The following is a 19,619-nucleotide window of genomic DNA, read 5'->3' as shown; positions in this document are numbered from 1 at the left end:
AATGGACTATTATGAACAAATGTTTTTCTACCTTAATCTGTGACTCCATCTCCTTCCTCCTTCAACATGCTCCCTTTGCTGCTGTAAAGTTAGCAGGATCTGTAGCTTAGGAAACACAGTGCTCTGGCTATACAGTTTTTTAAATCTGCTTTACAGTGATGCTAAAACTATACGAAAAGCCTGCTGTTATGAACTACCAAATGTCATTCTTGGTGAGTGTGGACATCTAAAGTGAATCCGAGACCCAGTGATGAGTCGTGACTTTGAGATCCATGCTAGGTTAGCGAATGTCAAGTATGTGAGGATGCACTGCAACTGCAAGACCACTGCTTGATAGTTGTTTACTGCGGTAGCGAGGCAAAGGAACACAACATGCTTTAATTTTTGACAAAATGTCACTTTATGCCATTAGATTCACAGATTTATGTAACAAAATATGTAGCTTACGTGATGACGAACATGCAAGGAATTAATATGTTTGACTTATGGCAATCATCTCATATTAATAATTTGATCAAAAAAGTCAAGCATGGTTTTACATTAGATTCGATTAGACAATATATTGGCAAAAAATTTAAGAAGCTAATTCTAGAGCTTGTTGTGTTTTTACTCCGGGGGCAAATTGCGACACAGCAAACTAGCGACTAATATGCTTGATACCACTGTGAAGTCCCAGACATCAGAGCGCAAAATAGAGAAGTTGCAATCTGAACTTCAAGCTAAAAACAAATAGGTAATTTCTACATGACTAGCATATGGATAGCATGACGGACACACAGTCAGTCCTACCCAAGGGTGTGCAGTGTGTGCCCATGCTGCTCTCTGGTGTGAGAGCGGCCCAAGCTACCAAAATAGCTCCCATTGCAGCTAAAGGGACAGGTACAGGTGCTATTCCCAAACAACCCACAAAGCGCGGTTGTGATTCCTGTAGGCGCTGTTGGAACGTGTGCAGGCAGAGGAAATCCTGTCACAGAAGTGATCATACGATGCAGAGATGATGAGATTTAGGGAGGAGCAGACAGTCTTGATGGGTGTTTTGAAGGTTGGACTGGTGGTGTTCCAAATAGCACCCTATTCCCTACATAGTGCACTCCTTTTGAACTGAGCCCTATGGGACCTAGTCAGAAGTAGTGCACTACATGGGGAATAGGGTGCCATTTGGGATATATGCGATGGCTCTGGTCGTGCTAGTTCAACTTCTTTAACTGTCCTAATTGGCTCCTTGGTCGGTCCTTGCTGAGATCAGGGTTTTTATCTTCTTTTCAGTTCCTCCAAATGTGTTGAGAGTGCATTTTTCACAAGGCTGTTTATTCCTCAGTCTCTCTCTCTCGCTCCTCTGCTCAGTGTCTCTGTCTCTCCTCCCCCAATCTCTTTTTCTCCTCCTTTCACTGGGGTTGAGCGGCCACACTCAGCGCTTTCCATTTCCTGTGGGTGTGATGTCTCTCCTCTACGAGCAACAAGCAATCAGCTCTGGTTTTGTCAGCATTCTTCCAGGGCGATTCATAAAAATGCAGCGTGCGCCTACATAAGACGCTCCGTGTCCCCCATCCGTCCCTCCCCCTCCCCCGCCACCCCCATCCCTACATCCTGAGCCGTGGCTCTGCCTCCGTTCTCTTGGCCTACACACGAGGTGAAATCGTTTATGGGAGGTAATACATTTGTGTGTGAGGAGGACGTCGGTGCCCGCTGCTCCGTCCTCTGCTGTGAATGTTAGAGGGTGAACCTGTCAGATGCAAGGTTGCTGCCTAGTCCCAGTCCAATCACTTGCTGTCTTTTGTGTGCACCTGCTAGTGGAATTGTGTGTGTGTGTGTGTGCATGCACATGCGCGCACACTTTTTTTTGTGCTACCATGTTAGGTCATTTGGACCAATGGAATTAGAATACTAGATTGGACATGAACCTTCTTATGACGGGGTTTAAAGGTCAGCCATTTTGGTCAAGGAGTTGGTCAACCATGGTTTGCCAGTGCTGTGATAAGATATTGTGTCAAATTAATTTGAATAATTTTTCTGCACTGTATGCTAGCCGGCCAGTTTTAGTGGAATTATTCCATACATTTTTCAAATTCACTGCCAACTTGCAGCTGTGTGACTGAATGAGGTGCTGGTCTGTCACCCTGCAGCTGTGTGGCTGAACGAGGTGCTGGCCTGTCACCCTGCAGCTGTGTGGCTGAATGAGGTGCTGGCCTGTCACCCTGCACAGCTGTGCCACGAAATTCTCCTCAACTTGGAAACCAGGCCAACAGAGTTGTCCACTTGTGTTTCCTTCAAGGCAATTCTGCTCTGTTCTCTGCTTTTGAACAATGTTACCTGTGCAAAAGGACACAGATTGTAGATGTGGCAGCCTTTCACTTTTAGTCTCATCACTAACCCTACTAGTACAGCCAAGCTACACCAGCTGTAAAGAGAAGGTACCCTGGGCCAGTGAGACTAGGACTGTAGGCTACTTGACTGTCTCTCATCATCCATTAGTCTATCTGTGCATCATATTTAGGGTTGCACATTTTGGGGAATATTCAGAGGTGGAAACTTTCTGTAGAATTGCCTTATGTGTATCCCACAAAAAAGGTTCACTGTTATAAGCTAACTTTTTTTGTGGTTGATGAATTTAAGCAAAATTCCAGGGCTTATCTTCCCATGGAAAATTTCGGGAAAGTTTCCGACCCTTTGCAACCCTAATCATATTTCTATATCCCATTATCTCTGTAGTATTTTGAAAGGCTTCCTGGTAGGGACTCAGTAGAGGAACTACTGGTGTGTGTCTTTGTTACTGTCTATTATTTATAGATGGAAATACGCCTTATCTATTTCTATGTTAGGGGTTAGCCTACTAGCTAGCGGAGAGAGAACACTGTTAGGAGTTAGCCTACTAGCTAGTGGAGAGAGAACACTATTATGGGTTAGCCTACTAGCTAGCGGAGAGAGAGAACACTGTTAGGGGTTAGCCTACTAGCTAGCGGAGAGAGAACACTGTTAGGGGTTAGCCTACTAGCTAGTGGAGAGAGAGAACACTGTTAGGGGTTAGCCTACTAGCTAGCGGAGAGAGAACACTGTTAGGGGTTAGTCTACTAGCTAGCCGAGAGAGAACACTGTTAGGGGTTAGCCTACTAGCTAGCGGAGAGGGAGAACACTGTTAGGGGTTAGTCTACTAGCTAGCGGAGAGAGAACGCTGTTAGGGGTTAGCCTACTAGCTAGTGGAGAGAGAGAACACTGTTAGGGGTTAGCCTACTAGCTAGCGGAGAGAGAACGCTGTTAGGGGTTAGCCTACTAGCTAGTGGAGAGAGAGAACACTGTTAGGGGTTAGCCTACTAGCTAGCGGAGAGAGAACACTGTTAGGGGTTAGTCTACTAGCTAGCCGAGAGAGAACACTGTTAGGGGTTAGTCTACTAGCTAGCCGAGAGAGAATACTGTTAGGAGTTAGCCTACTAGCTAGCGGAGAGAGAACACTGTTAGGGGTTAGTCTACTAGCTAGCCGAGAGAGAACACTGTTAGGGGTTAGTCTACTAGCTAGCCGAGAGAGAATACTGTTAGGAGTTAGCCTACTAGCTAGCGGAGAGGGAGAACACTGTTAGGGGTTAGTCTACTAGCTAGCCGAGAGAGAACACTGTTAGGGGTTAGCCTACTAGCTAGCGGAGAGAGAGAGAGAGAACACTGTTAGGGGTTAGCCTACTAGCTAGCGGAGAGAGAACACTATTAGGGGTTAGCCTACTAGCTAGCGGAGAGAGAACACTGTTAGGCTATTCCATGCGGGTATTTGAAAGGGAAGCATCAAGAATGCGAGCCACAATGTGACCCTGTGTTCCATTCCTCCACTGCCTGTGTGGTGGTGTCGTATCCAGGTCATTTTTAACAAGTGGCCCGTCTCATCCCGTTTGGCTCAGGTGAGCTGTCGTTTCCACCTGTAGCCCCCCACCCACCCTCCACCCCGTTGTTGCCATGGCAACGTCTTGGCCGCACTTCAGAACGACTACTCATCTCTCTTTCTGGCCTTTTCTGTTTCTCCATCGTCTCTGCTGTGTGTAGTCTACACATCCTCTCACGCTTCGTCTCACATATTTACAGCTATTTGCAAAACTGAGGTGTTAGCCATCACGATTACACGTACACACACACAGCCAAGCGCTACTCTCACTCACCCTGTGTAAATGAGCTTATTGTGTGTGTGTGTGTGTGTGTGTGTGTGTGTGTGTGTGTGTGTGTTCGGCATGCCGTGGTGCTGACACAGCTTTTTCTCTGTGTTGAGTAAAGCAGTTCGTCAAGGGCCACTGCTCTACTCAGTCACAAGCGTGTGTTCTGCTACCCTCTGACACTGTGACAAGGCTCACACTAACTGTGGACCAGCTCAGCTGGAAGGAGTTCCGGAATACTACAGATTAGGGCTGCACATTTTGGGGAATATTCATAGGTGGAAATTTTCCATGGGAATTATCGGGAATATATGGGAATTAACAGAAATATATGCAAATGAATATTAATAGCATTTAAATTATGTTTTTTTTGCATTGGATATATTTACCATATCATATAGAAACATAAACATTTTACCTTATCATAAGTAGACATGATTCAAATCCTTTCAACAGAAAAAAAAAACCAATTCAGTTACGAATTGAACTTTAATTAAATGAGTTGACTCTTCACATGGGATGATTTCACTGAAAAACAAATGAAAGGGAATATTGAATGATCCCCAATGATCCATTGCATCTCCCAGAAACGTTTTCAACATACAGTGGGGCAAAAAAAGTATTTAGTCAGCCACCAATTGTGCAAGTTCTCCCACTTAAAAATATGAGAGAGGCCTGTAATTTTCATCATAGGTACACTTAAACTATGACACACAAAATGAGAAAAACAATTCCAGAAAATCACATTGTAGGATTTTTAATTTATTTATTTGCAAATTATGGTGGAAAATAAGTATTTGGTCACCTACAAACAAGCAAGATTTCTGGCTCTCACAGACCTGTAACCTCATCTTTAAGAGGCTCCTCTGTCCTCCACTCGTTACCTGTATTAATGGCACCTGTTTGAACTTGTTGTCAGTATAAAGACACCTGTCCACAACCTCAAACAGTCACACTCCAAACTCCACTATGGCCAAGAGCAAAGAGCTGTCAAAGGACACCAGAAAGAAAATTGTAGACCTGCACCAGGCTGGGAAGACTGAATCTGCAATAGGTAAGCAGCTTGGTTTGAATAAATCAACTGTGGGAGCAATTATTAGGAAATGGAAGACATACAATACCACTGATAATCTCCCTCAATCTGGGGCTCCACGCAAGATCTCACCCCGTGGGGTCAAAATGATCACAAGAACGGTGAGCAAAAATCCCAGAACCTCACAGGGGGACCTAGTGAATGACCTGCAGAGAGCTGGGACCAAAGTAACAAAGCCTACCATCAGTAACACACTACGCCGCCAGGGACTCAAATCCTGCAGTTCCAGACATCTCCCCCTGCTTAAGCCAGTACATGTCCAGGCCCGTCTGAAGTTTGCTAGAGAGCATTTGGATGATCCAGAAGATTGGGAGAATGTCATATGGTCAGATGAAACCAAAATATAACTTTTTGGTAAAAACTCAACTCGTCATTTTTGGAGGACAAAGAATGCTGAGTTGCATCCAAAGAACACCATACCTACTGTGAAGCATGGGGGTGGAAACATCATGCTTTGGGGTTGTTTTTCTGCAAAGGGACCAGGACGACTGATCCGTGTAAAGGAAAGAATGAATGGGGCCATGTATCGTGAGATTTTGAGTGAAAACCTCCTTCCATCAGCAAGGGCATTGAAGATGAAACGTGGCTGGGTCTTTCTGCATGACAATGATCCCAAACACACCGCCCGGGCAACGAAGGAGTGGCTTCGTAAGAAGTATTTCAAGGTCCTGGAGTGGCCTAGCCAGTCTCCAGATCTCAACCCCATAGAAAATCTTTGGAGGGAGTTGAAAGTCTGTGTTGCCCAGCAACAGCCCCAAAACATCACTGCTCTAGAGGAGATCTGCATGGAGGAATGGGCCAAAATACCAGCAACAGTGTGTGAAAACCGTGTGAAACCTTGTGAACACTTACAGAAAACGTTTGATCTCTGTCATTGCCAACAAAGGGTATATAACAAAGTATTGAGAAACTTTTGTCGTTGACCAAATACTTATTTTCCACCATAATTTGCAAATAAATTTATTAAAAATCCTACAATGTGATTTTCTGGATTTTTTTCTTCTCATTTTGTCTGTCATAGTTGAAGTGTACCTGTGATGAAAATTACAGGCCTCTCTCATCTTTTTATGTGAGAGAACATGCACAATGTGTGGCTGACTAAATACTTTTTTGCCCCACTGTAAATACTATATTACCTACAACCTAAAATCTCTTATCTTGGAATATTGAAGTCTCATTTTAAAAGGAGCCACCAGCTTTCATATGTTCTCATGTTCTGAGCAAGGAACTTAAATGTTAGCTTTTTTACATGGCACATATTGCACTTTTACTTTTTTCTCCAACACTTAGTTTTCTCATTATTTAAACCAAATTGAACATGTTTCATTATTTATTTGAGGCTAAATCGATTTTTATTGATGTATTAAGTTAAAATAAGTGTTCATTCAGTATTGTTGTAATTGTCATTATTACAAATAAAAAATATAAAATAATCGTCCGATTAATCGGTATCGGCAGTTTTTGGGTCCTCCAATAATCGGTATCGGCGTTGAAAAATCATAATCGGTCGACCTCTAGATGACACCATAGGCCTTCTGATCTCTGCACCAGACAGGATGCTCGTGCCAGCATACTTGGGGTCCAACATGTACGCTGCGGCGTGTATGGGCTTCAGGCAGAAGTCTTCACTCTTTTTGATGCATTTCAGATCTGCAGTTTCCTCTGCTTGGAGCGACAGTGAAGTGGGCTGGGCAGTACGGATTTATTCTCTTTCATCTGCAAGCAGAGTCCGAACATCAGACAGGATGGCATTGTCTTCCTCAATCCATGCAATGGCTACTGCTATAGGTTTCGGGCTGCTTACCACTCTCTCCCCAAATGCATCATCCAGGAGGTTCCTCTTGATGGGGCTGTCCATATTGGCAGACTGATATGGCCATTTCTTGGAGAGACTCCTTTCCCTCCAGGATACTGTAAAACACAATGACAACACCACCCCAACAGGTGTTGCTGGGCAGCTTCAATGTGGTGCTCTTATTCTTCTCACTTTGCTTGGTGAGGTAGATTGCTGATATAACTTGATGACCCTTCACATACCTAACCATTTCCTTGGCTCTATTGTAGAGTGTATCCATTGTTTTCAGTGCCATGATGTCCTTGAGGAGTAGATTCAATGCATGAGCAGCACAGCTAATGGGTGTGATGTGAGGGTAGGACTCCTCCACTTTAGACAATGCAGCGAACATGAAGGCTGCTTGGTCTGTCACCAGTGCAAATACCTTCTGTGGTCCAAGGTCATTGATGACGGCCTTCAGCTCATCTGCAATGTAGAGACCGGTGTGTCTGTTGTCCCTTGTGTCTGTGCTCTTGTCGAATACTGGTTGAGGGGTGGAGATGATGTAGTTAATTATTCCTTGCCCACAAACATTCGACCACCCATCAGAGATGATTGCAATACAGTCTGCTTTCTCTACAATTTGCTTGACCTTCACTTGAACTCAGTTGAACTCTGCATCCAGCAAATGAGTAGATCAAGCATGTCTGGTTGGAGGGATGTATGCTGGGCGAAGAACATTCATTCATCTCTTCCAATACACATTGCCTGTGGGCATCAGAGTTGAACCAGTTGCATACACAGCTCAAGCAAGACATCCATCAGCATTTCTCTGACTACATTCCTCCATTGAGTCAAAAAAACATATTTTTCCAGGAGGACCATAAGCTATTGCTATCGATAAGGTGCCTGATTCATAATTTCCACCTTGAATAGAAGTAGAGGGACTTTTGTCAGAGGTTGCTTGTTGTGATTGCTGAGGGAACTTAATGCACTTGGCCAGATCATTCTGCATCTGTCACGACTCCCACCGAAGGTGGCATCTCTTCCTGTTCGGGTGGCGCTCGGCGGTCATCGTCACCGGTCTACTAGCTGCCACCGATCCCTTTTCCCTTTTCTGTTGGTTTTGTCTTATTGGTTACACCTGTTTCTTGTTTAGGTTTTTAGTTGGGCTATTTATGCCGGTAAGGCCCGCCTGCTCTTTGTGCGGGCTTATTCGTCCTCTGTGTATGTTTGTGGTGGTGCGTTTCCCTTTGTTTTTCCTCCGGACGGGTTGGGTCCTGGTTTTGGGCCGGTCTCGTATGTGCGCCCGGTATTGGCGTGACCATTTTTCTCTGTGCCGGAATAAAACATTGTTCTCTACCTTGTGCTTCCTGCGCCTGACTCCGCACCCACTACGCCTAAAGTGCGTTACAGCATATTTGTTGCATTCTTCACATATGATTTGGCACAGTATTTGCAAATGTACTCAGCTTTTCCTTCTACATTAGCTGCAGGGAAATGTCTCCACACATCAGATAGTGCCTGTGGCAGTTTCCTGTAAAGATTAGAAAAAAATGAGGAAAAAAAACAACAACTACAACTCCATGTAGATAAATAGTTAAGCAGTTAGATAAAACATTTATCTTACAAAAGGAGTTGTTTAAAAATAAAATGTGTATGGAAACAGGTGAATTAACACTCTTCAGCAGGCTCAAGCAAGCTAAATCCCACATGGTAGCAAAAACTAGCTAGCAGAAATTGTTCACAAGTTAGAAATTATTTGAACACACATTGCTGTAGGCTACTATTTACTAGTTAACAAATAAATTATATATGTCATAAAATATATTCACCCCATACAGTATTGTAATCAAAACTTACCAGAAAGCATTTAGTCCTTGGCTCAGTCAGTGTATTAGTGTGGACACAATAGCATCTTATTAGTGTGCAAGATATTGAGAATCAGCTGTACATGTGATGGAAGAATGCACTGTGCATGCAGAGGGTTGCAATTCCATTGAATCGGGGATAGTTTAACCAAAATATGCCACAAGATCTGGAATTGCCTTATGTGTATCCCACAAAGGTTCACTGTTATAAGCTGACTTAAAAAGAAAAATGAATTTTTGCAAAATTCCAGGGCTTAACTTCCCATGGAAAATTTCCCGGAAAGTTTCCCACCCTTTGCAACCCTACTACAGGTAATATTATGTTCCTATGGATTCCTGCTTTTCCTCTTTGTCTTCTATCTCTTCACCACCAGTAGGCTAGCACTCTCACCTTTGGCAGCGATTACTGCCTTGAGTCTTCTTGGATATGATTTGGAGAGTTTCTCCCATTTCTTCTCTTTCCCTCGATCCTGACTAGTCTCCCAGTCCCTGCCGCTGAAAAACATCCGCACGGCACGATGCTACCACCGCCATGCTTCAACGTAGGGATTGTGCCAGGTTTCTTCCAGACATGAAGCTTGGCATTCAGGCCAAAGAGTGTAATCTTAGTTTCCTCAGACCAGAGAATCTTGTTTCTCATGGTCTGAGAGTCCTTTAGGTGCCTTTTGGCAAACCAAGCTGGCCCGCCATATGCCTTTTACTGAGTGGTGGCTTCCGTCTGGCCACTCTACCATAAAGGCCTGATTGGTGGAGTGCAGCAGAGATGGTTGTCCTTTTGGAAGGCTCTCCCATCTCCACAGAGGAACTCTGGAGCTCTGTCAGTGACCATTGGGTTCTTGGTCATGTCCCTGACAAAGGCCCATTTAAGAATGGAGGCCACGTTGTTCTTAGGGACCTTCAATGCTGCAGAAATGTTTCGGTACCCTTCTCCAGATCTGTGCCTCAACACAATCCTGTCTCGGAGCTCTACGGACAATTTCTTCGACCTCATTGCTTGGTTTTGGATCTGACATGCACTGTTAACATGGGACCTTATATAGACAGGTGTGTGCCTTTCCAAATCCTGTCCGATCATTTATTCATTTAAATTGACCACAGATGGACTCCAATCAAGTTGTAGAAACATCAATGATGATAAATGGATACAGGATGCACCTGGCCTCAATTTCGAGTATCATAGCAAAGGGTCTGAATACTTACGTAAATAAGGTATTTCTGTTTTTTAATTAAAAAAAAAGTTGCAAACAATTCTAAAAACCTGTTTTCGCTTTGGCATTATGGGGTATTTTGTGTAGATTGAGGATTTTTTAAATATTTTTTATCCAGTTTAGAATAAGGCTTTTAATGTAACAAAATGTTGAAAAAGTCAAGGAGTCTGAATACTTTCTGAATGCACTGTATGTGTGTGTGATGGGATGTATAGACACTGTGGATAGAATATATATTTTATTTAGAAGAATACGTAGGTTAGAATAGTATATGTACAGCAATAGTTGAATAGGATGGACTTGACTAAAATACAGTTTCCCTCCCCAGTCATCTTTTATTCATCAGTCACCAAACGGGGATGGACTACCTGAACTTGTCGAATAATAAACACTTGTCTTTTACATGTGTTTTAAACATTTTCCCCAGACTGAGTTCTTTCTAAAGTGTGTGTGTGTTAGAGCTGTTAGTCTGAGGTGTCAGGACTGGTACATACAGTAGGTTCTGTGTGTGTGTGTGTGTGTTAGAGCTGTTTGTCTGAGGTATTAGTCTGAGGTACATACAGTAAGATGGGGACTTTTTCAGTTGAGGTGTTTCCTGCCTGGTGGCTGCTCGTTGAGGAAGTTCCCCGCTGATGGTTTTGTTTTCTAATAAATCAAAGTGACAGTCGCTACTGCTGTAGTTGTGCCAAACCGTCAAATGCCAACTGTCCTTTAGTTCACAGTTGCACAAATGATTGGCCTGCCTGTTACTGATTGGCCTGCCTGTTACTTTTAGAGGAAGAGCTGAAGTCTCTGCTCCATCTCTGAAAACGAATGGCTCCGTCACAATTTGCCTTTCCTCTATTCTGCACAATCTCCTTGATTCCTTCTCAACCGTATTAGAGAATTTCCAAGGTCCCTCCTCAATGACCTTTTCCTCCATTGGATTCTGAGTTTGAGGAACAGATCTTTTTGAACACCTTTCCTGTTCTTCTCATGTTCTTCTCTATTTGACGTGAAACCTCACTGTTCTTCTCATGTTCTTCTCTATTTGACGTGAAACCTCACTGTTCTTCTCATGTTCTTCTCTATTTGACGTGAAACCTCACTGTTCTTCTCCTCTGGCTATATGGATTCTTATTTAAGTTCTTCTCTTCCACAGACCAACAAGTGGTGTTGTTGGAAGCGGCTCTCGTGGCATGACTACTACAAACAAGGGAAACAAAGCCTTGAAGGTAAACTAACCAAAGAAGTACATAGACCCCTACCTTAACCTTTGTCTCTCTTACACTGTCAGTGTGGGGAGAAAAGGTATGTTCTTCTTACCATCTGTACTCTAGTCATACTTGTTTGTTTGTCATCACCCCTCTTCCTCCTTCTCCCTCTTTGTCCCCCCTTCCTCCTCCTCCTGACCACATCCCCTCCCTTTCCCCTGCTCTTTGTCCCCCCTTCCTCCTCCTCCTGACCACATCCCCTCCCTTTCCCCTGCTCTTTGTCCCCCCTTCCTCCTCCTCCTGACCACATCCCCTCCCTTTCCCCTGCTCTTTGTCCCCCCCTTCCTCCTCCTCCTCCTGACCACATCTCCTCCCTTTCCCCTGCTCTTTGTCCCCCCTTCCTCCTCCTCCTGACCACACCCCCCCCCTTTCCCCTGCTCTTTGTCCCCCCCTTCCTCCTCCTCCTCCTGACCACATCTCCTCCCTTTCCCCTGCTCTTTGGACCACATTGAAAATAACTGCTGTATAATGCTTTCATGAGTTATCCTCTGGGCTTTGTACTTTTTCTGAAAAATGTTTTACCTCCAAAATGAATCAAATCACCCCCCTTCACTTCCCTCTCAGGTGAAGAAGGAGCCAGGGGAGAATGGGACCAGCCTCACGGACGACGAACTGGTGACCATGTCTGTCCGGGAGCTCAACGCTCACCTCCGCGGCCTCACCAAGGACGAAATCCTGCAGCTCAAGCAGCGGCGCCGCACCCTGAAGAACCGTGGCTACGCCGCCAGCTGCCGCGTCAAGCGGGTCACCCAGAAGGAGGAGCTAGAGAAGCAGAAGACAGCGCTGCAGCTGGAGGTGGACAAGCTGGCCACAGAGAACGCCACCATGAAGGTGGAGCTGGACTCGCTACGCTCCAAGTACGAGGCCCTGCAGAGCTTCGCCAGGACTGTGGCGCGCAGCCCGGCCGTAGCCTTAACCCCAGGGGGTCGGGGGGTCATGGGGCCCCTGGTCCCTGGGAAGGTGGCCACGGCCACCAGCGTCATCACCATCATCAAGTCCAAGACGGGAGCCAGGTCGTAGTATCGGGGCTGGGCTGCGTGGAGAGTTATCAGACTAATGAAACAACGTGTACTATAGTCAGTGTATCATCATGGAGCACAGGATTAGTTCCCTTGTCTGTCTTTTGGGCCCCCCCCCAGACCTTTGTACCAGCTAGTAACACTCTTTCAATTGGCCAGCAGCAGAGGCCACACCAACCCTTATCAGACAGCCTTTAGTAGTATAAACCATACTTCCATTCTGCCTTGGCACCAACCCTTATCAGACAGCCTTTAGTAGTATAAACCATACTTCCATTCTGCCTTGGCACCAACCCTTATCAGACAGCCTTTAGTAGTATAAACCATACTTCCATTCTGCCTTGGCACCAACCCTTATCAGACAGCCTTTAGTAGTATAAACCATACTTCCATTCTGCCTTGGCACCAACCCTTATCAGACAGCCTTTAGTAGTATAAACCATACTTCCATTCTGCCTTGGCACTGTACAAGCAGAAATACATACACCAGAGGAGGCTGGTGGGAGGAGCTATAGGAGGACGGGCTCATTGTAATGGCTGGAATGGAATAAATAGAACAGTATCAAACACATGGAAAGCACATGTTTGACTCTGTTCCATGAATTCTATTCCATCCATTACAATGAGCCTCCGCTGGACTATACACATCCTTCCTCTATAGTGTATTTTCACATACTGATTCCAAAAGGTTAAAGGTCACGTGAGTCCAGGAAGGTCGTACGACGTAGCCCAATCCATAATTGATGTCACTCCATCTGGTGTTGGAATTGGAGCTCTCGATGGAGTTGTGTGTTTTTGTACATGGTACTAAGTGTTTGAGTGTTTGTTTGTTTCCTACAGATGGCCCCTCTTTGAGTCTTTTCCGTCCCGACACAGGGTTGTGATGTGGAAATGCACTCTTTCATAACTACTAGCCACCAACAGTCTAGCCACACCCGGTTGGCATTATGCTTCAAGTTCTTAGCCCTCTCTCCGTATCACAAGTGGAGAAAGAGTGATTGCAGTTAGCAACAAGCCTGGGCCTGTTAGAATACACTGACTATGAGAAGAGGGAAATGCACTGTATGGTATTGATGTCTTGTGAGCAACCTTCAGTAAGGACTAGTAACTCACCCATCAGACCAGTTCATGTGATTTTAGTTGGTAAAAAAAAACTAAACAGGAAATTCTGTTAAGTTGAGCATTTATTTAGGTTCAGGTCAGCCTGTCACAGAATTTGACCAACAGGAGATGCAATAATACACACATGCACTGACAAATAGGAAGTTACATAGTGTAATGTAAGGGGAATGAGTCGATCTGATCTGAAAAATAATACGATAGCCTACTTGGTATGGGATGATAATTATAATAATAATAATAGGTGTGATGTTGGAGTTGACAATGCCATTCCAGGATTACAAGATTGTTTCTTTCTCCAGTATCTGAGAAGCTGAATGTTTTTACAAGATCTTGTGATGATTATGTTTTGTGGAGGACATTTTTTTTTTTATCCTCAAAACATTTAAAACTCAATCTGTGCTCCATCGAGTAAATAAGTTGGAACTGTTTTGTAAATAAGTAGTTTTTTTTGTGCGTATGTAATAACATGTGAACTGGCTGGTCACATATTCCAAAATAATATTCACACAACGAGCTTTACTGTTTAGTTGTCAACGTGTGTGTATTCTAGAAGTCGTTGACTTAAGAGTTCTTGATTTGCATTGATGCATAGACGAGCATCTGCCGTTGTTTATAGAAACACTGGAAAAGAAAACTTCAGACAAAAAAACCTGTGATATCCTTTTTTGCAATTGTACCAAAAGTGGCTTACTATTGGAGGCTGGTAGCTTTTTCTAGTGACTAGGCGCGTACTGTGTGGGGTAGCGCGTGACGTGATGTGTATAAGTGACAGTTGGCAGTGTTGTTCACTGTATAGATGTCATGCCGTGGTATTTTCTATAGGAATCTGTAATAGAGATAATATAGCTGGTGTAAACATCATCTATTGTCTTCATCCATATTGGCATCTGTGATATCTCTTCCACTAGCTGTGATTCACAAATGTTTTTGTCATTGCGACGTTATTACTGTCGACGTTATTACTGTCGACCGAGCAGGCATAGGGGTAAGATAAGGCCCTTGGTTCATTTTGAATCCCAGTTAAGTGGCCCTCCTCCCCTCTCATTGGTTTCAATTCCAGGGGAACATCACCTCTGATTTAGATTCAACTGTTATTGTCTTATCCATTTACCAAAGGGGACTACTTGCAATTTGCGAAGGGATAATAGCCTCACAATTGACTTTTTCAAAGACTAAGCAAAATCAAAATCTTTGACACTCTCTTACCGTGTAGCCAAGCATTGTAAAAGCTCTCCTTGAATAAATAACTTCTTCTCATTCTAACTATGAGAAGGGAGGCTCAGCATGCAGCTTTATACAGGTGACTAATAACAGGTCATCTCCTGACTGTCAGGTTGTGTTCATGGTTTTTGTGAGGGTAAACATGCACTAATCTCCAGCTTGTTCTGCTCAGGAGAAAACAAGTTTGCCCTAAAAAAATAAACCATTGCAGCTCTGAGAAGAAGCTGTTAGGGATGGCACTTGTTGTTGATAGTCGCTCATTAACAATTTTTCTAAAAGGACTTTTTGTTCAGACACCAAATGAAGATCTGGAAGATCAACCTGCTGCCAGTAATGCTGCTTACAGGCCAAGTGGTCACCCTGTCTTCTGACCCTGTAAGAGGGATTTATCAGTAATCAGTTTTACCTTTAAAAGGTGATAGTATCTATGTAATGACATGGGATATGTTCCGTATTTTACAACTTCATGTCACATGGTTCCTTGCCCTGAATATATCTATATGAGCCTGGAGAAACTGTATTCCATGGTTTGAATTTCTTTAAACAATAAACCAATATAAACTTCACCTAACTTGATCCTCTGCCAGCTAAAAATCAATGGGAGTGATGGGGGGGCAAATGTTCAAAAAGTGATGCCAGAACACCTTTAAGTAACGTAAAAACCAATCATCACAGTTTCTCCTGGCTCATAGACGTCTATCAGGGTAAGGATACCACCAGCATTAAGTTGTGAATTACTGAACATATCCTTTTAAAACAGAGCAGCTGAGAGGAAAAGTTAGGAAGCAGAGATCTGAATATGTCCAAATGATCCAGGACCCAGACTGTTAGCCTATAGCTAGAATAGTCCAGGAAGGCAGAAGGAACCCACAGCACTTGAAGTTGTATGGTAGGTAGACCTGAACAGGAGAGAATAGGTCTACACTCCAGTGTCTAATATGCTATTCCCCACACCTCTGAGCTCACATCAGATCAGGGGGCATCTGAAATGGACACTTCCCTGCATTACCAAAAGCAGTGCACTATATATGGAAAAGGGTGCCATCAGACACAGCCCTAGTATATAGTGTATGTACGCTAAAACATCCTCACTATGTCTTCTGAACACACTTAGATATTTCCATTGACTAGAAGATAATCCATGGATATATATGACTCTTGACATTCCCCAGTTTGGGTGTTGTCGTTCTTGTTGCTGTGGCAGTCTTGTGGAGTAAACCTTATTGTGTCTTCACAATGTTAAAAAGGCATCCTGACCCATGACCTTTCTCGCATATGTACAGTGAGCACCATAATTCATTGGACAGTGACATTTTTTGTTTGTTATTTTGGTTCTGTACTCTAGCACTTTGAGTTTGAAAGGATACAATGACAATGAGGGTGAAGTGCAGACTGCCAGCTTTAATTTGTGGGTATTTTCATATATATTAGATGAACTGTTTAGAAATTATAGAAGTTTTTGTACATAGTCAACCCCATTTTCGGGCACCAAAAAACATTGGGCAGTTTAACATGATGTAGAATAAAGTAATCATTGTTAATATTTCATCACATATCCTTTGCTTGCAATGACTGCTTGAAGTCTGCGATGCATCGACATCCCCAGACGCTGGGTATCTTCCCTGGTGATGCTCTGCCAGGCCTGTACTGCAGCCATCTTCAGTTCCTGCTTGTTTCGGGGACTTATTGCCGTCAGTCTCCTCTTCTGCATGTTCAATGTGATTGACTCGGCCAGTCAAGGATTTTCCACTTTTTGGCCATCAATACCCCTTCTTTGTTCTAGCAATATGTTTAGGGTAATTGTCTTGTTGCATGATGAAGTGCCGTCCAATGAGTTTGGAGGCATTGGGTTTTATCTGAGCAGATAAAATATTTCTGTAGACTTCAGAACTCATTGTTCTAATTCTGTCTGCAGTCACATTGTCGATGAAGCCTGTTCCACTGGCAGCCATACAGGCCCAAGCCATAACGCCCCCTCCACCATGTTTCACGGATGAGGTGGTATGCTTTGGATCATGGGCATGTCTTTTTCCTTCACTTTCCTCTTTCCATCACTCTGGTACATGTTCATCTTTGTCTCATCTGTCCACAATACTTTTTTTCCAGAACTCTTGGGGCTCTTTTAGGTGCTTTTTAGCAAACTGTAATCTGGCCTTTCTGTTCTTCAGGCTCATCAGTGGTTTGCATCTTGTAGTCTCTCTGTAGTCATGCTGGTGTAGTCTTCTACGTATGGTAGACTGACACATCTACACCTGCATCCAGGAGAGTGTTTCTGATCTGTTGGGCTTTTGTCAGGGGGATTTTCTTCACAATAGAGAGTATTCTCCGGTCATCCACTACAGTGGTCATCCTCAGACAACCGGGTCTTTTGACATAATTTAGTTCACCGGTTAATTTTTTTCTTGTTAATGATGAACCAAACGGTTGACTTGGGCATGCCCAGGGTTTTTGCAATGTTCCTGATTGATTGATTTTCATTTCTGAGCCTTATGACGGCCAGCCTCATTTGCATGGACACTGCCCTCTTCCTCATGATGTCACACCCCAACAACAACCTCCAAAGCCAATAGCAAAGTCTACAATCAATACTATTCATCAACAGCTCTCCTGCATTCACTAACGACACCAATGAATACACCTGCCTAACGACACATCTGTGAAGCCAATTCAACAAACACTTGTACTACCTTAAAATGGGGGGACCATGTACAAAAGGTGCTGTCATTTCTAAACGGTTTATCCGATATGTATGAAAATACCCTCAAATTAAAGCTGACAGTCTGCACTTCACCCTCATTGTCATTGTATCCTTTCAAACTCAAAGTGCTAGAGTACAGAACCAAAATAACAAACAAATGGTCACTGTCCAATGTGGTGCTCACTGTACATGTATCTCTTCTGGAGAGGGAGTCTCACACACACACACACACACACACACACACACACACAGGTGTATAGTAGGTAGCTACTGTAGGTAGTGTTGACCGTCGTGAAAAAGTGACCCTTATACATATGCAAACTCAGTGGACAGGTGTGAGAGTAAAGCTAGAAGAGTAGTCTATATTGTTGTAATAGTGACTGTGGTCTAATGATTTTTATACCAACAGCTCTTGTGTTTTGGATTGGAATTCTTGTGGCGTTGTTCTTTTACCCCACACACACACCAAACTGCAGTTGGCCCTTAGTTTATGTTGGTTAAGGAGAATGAAAACCATGGGAACTGCTAGAGGGTACAACTGTTCAGATATAAATACATTGTGTACAACAGATATGATTACCTGTCATGATAGAATTGGGAATTGTGTCAGATCCATTCGTTTATATTTGTATCTGCAACGTTGTTGAGCGTTCCACCCTCACTGGACACACCCCAGATGTTCACTCACTGTGATGCCCGTCTAAAGGGATTCTAGTCTAGGGGAAGTAGCCCAATGCCTGACTAACCCTTCTCTAACAGTAGACTTCCCCTGACAGAAACCCCTAAACCCGAACACTATGGAGTGATATTAGAACCAGCAACTGAATGTGTTCACACATTGAATTTCTGTTGTCACAAATATCACTCCATAGATTAGAAGACTGGTATTACCTGTCCTAAAGACTAAACCTACAGATATTATACAGTCTATAGATGTGTGATTATACAATCTGTAAAACAGGGCGGAAGTTATGTCCTGAAGTAGAAGAAGTGACCAGGAACACAATCCTGAGTAACATAAGGGCCACTTGCAATTTCTGTTGTCATTTGTGGTTTGATTAGTTTGGTTCCTACCATGCTGCTAATTCAATCATTACTGCTCATTGTCTCCTGAAACTCTATTTGTTTGTCTTTGTTCGTTGAATGTGTATCTGATATTGATCTTTAAAAACACTGGAATTAATTTGTTCTGCAGCAGATCTCGTTTTTACTTAGTTATGGCTTTTTGTTTAAAAGCCAGTTGTATTGGAGAGGATGAATAACTTATCAGCACTTGTGTGACGATTTGCTAGCTCTAGTAGAGATATGTAGGCTTTTTTGAATCAAATTATGCTTGGTGAACATTTGACTGTGCAGGTATTTCTCACTCGAGTATAGGTCTATGTTTCAAAGGTATTAAGTCTGAAAATAAAGCTGTTGGAAGTGTCTGAATGGTATATCAAGTTATTATTCAACTGTTTTTGTTATTTTTCTGTATGGGTTGTAATAAGATATTGCAGTACTTTGTATGGAAAACAGAGAATAGTTAATTGTAACTATTTGTAAATTATTGTACTTTTTTGCAATCTGTAGATAAGTAATATGATGTATTCATATATAATGACTGTGGTTTTAACCGTGGTTCTCTGAAATGTCTAAGTTATTGATGTGTGTGTGTATATATAGTATGTTTGTTGATACAGCTTACTTTATTTTCTATATGACCAATAAAAAGGTTTTGAAAAGGACTCTTAGATGTGACCCTCTCTTCCTGTGGTGGCCCATTCAGACACTGTTGAAATGTTGAAATGAGGTTTCGTCATATTTTTCTGTGGCGTCATTGACCCACTTTGATGCTAGTAAAAATAAACTGACGGGGAAGGCTTTTTGCTGTCCAGGGTGGCTTTTCAGGAGGCGGAGATCATTTAGATGGCACAATTTACTTCTTTTTTTTTGTGATCCAAAAAAAGCCGTCGGGCGGGCGACCCAGTTTGACTAACCTCGGCGGACATATTTTTGGCCCAACACGACTAAAACATGAGAGTCATGAAGGATGTGCGGTGTGCCTAGCTGTCCTAGATTAGGAAGAGTAGTGGGTTAGTCATCCCCTGTCCCTCGGGGCCTCCTGGGTCCCTCAGTGTTAACACATGGTTCATCACATCAGACATCACACATCACATGAATGTCTATACCTTGACTCACATTCAGAACATATTTTATGTGGGGAACCTGGTTAGCAAAGAACTAATGGTTC

At 43.3% G+C, this 19,619-nt stretch overlaps 1 protein-coding gene across 2 annotated transcripts in view; it reads left to right on the top strand.

Moving 5' to 3' along the window:
* The window catches only part of LOC110487052 (transcription factor MafG-like), a 44,557-nt gene extending 25,443 nt beyond the window's left edge, over nt 1-19,114 (top strand). For both annotated transcript variants that reach the window (XM_036939162.1, XM_036939161.1), the window contains exons 2-3: nt 11,215-11,287; nt 11,891-19,114. In XM_036939162.1, coding sequence (XP_036795057.1) covers nt 11,252-11,287; nt 11,891-12,346 — 492 coding nt within the window. In that variant the 5' untranslated portion in view covers nt 11,215-11,251 and the 3' untranslated portion in view covers nt 12,347-19,114. The remainder of the gene's footprint in view (nt 1-11,214; nt 11,288-11,890) is intronic.
* Nucleotides 19,115-19,619: the final 505 nt, after the last annotated feature.

The sequence above is a fragment of the Oncorhynchus mykiss genome, chromosome 12 (assembly GCF_013265735.2).
Source record: "Oncorhynchus mykiss isolate Arlee chromosome 12, USDA_OmykA_1.1, whole genome shotgun sequence".
Classification (NCBI taxonomy): domain Eukaryota; kingdom Metazoa; phylum Chordata; class Actinopteri; order Salmoniformes; family Salmonidae; genus Oncorhynchus; species Oncorhynchus mykiss.
The sequence above is the reverse complement of the archived record's forward strand: the minus strand, read 5'-3'. Positions and strand labels throughout refer to the sequence as shown.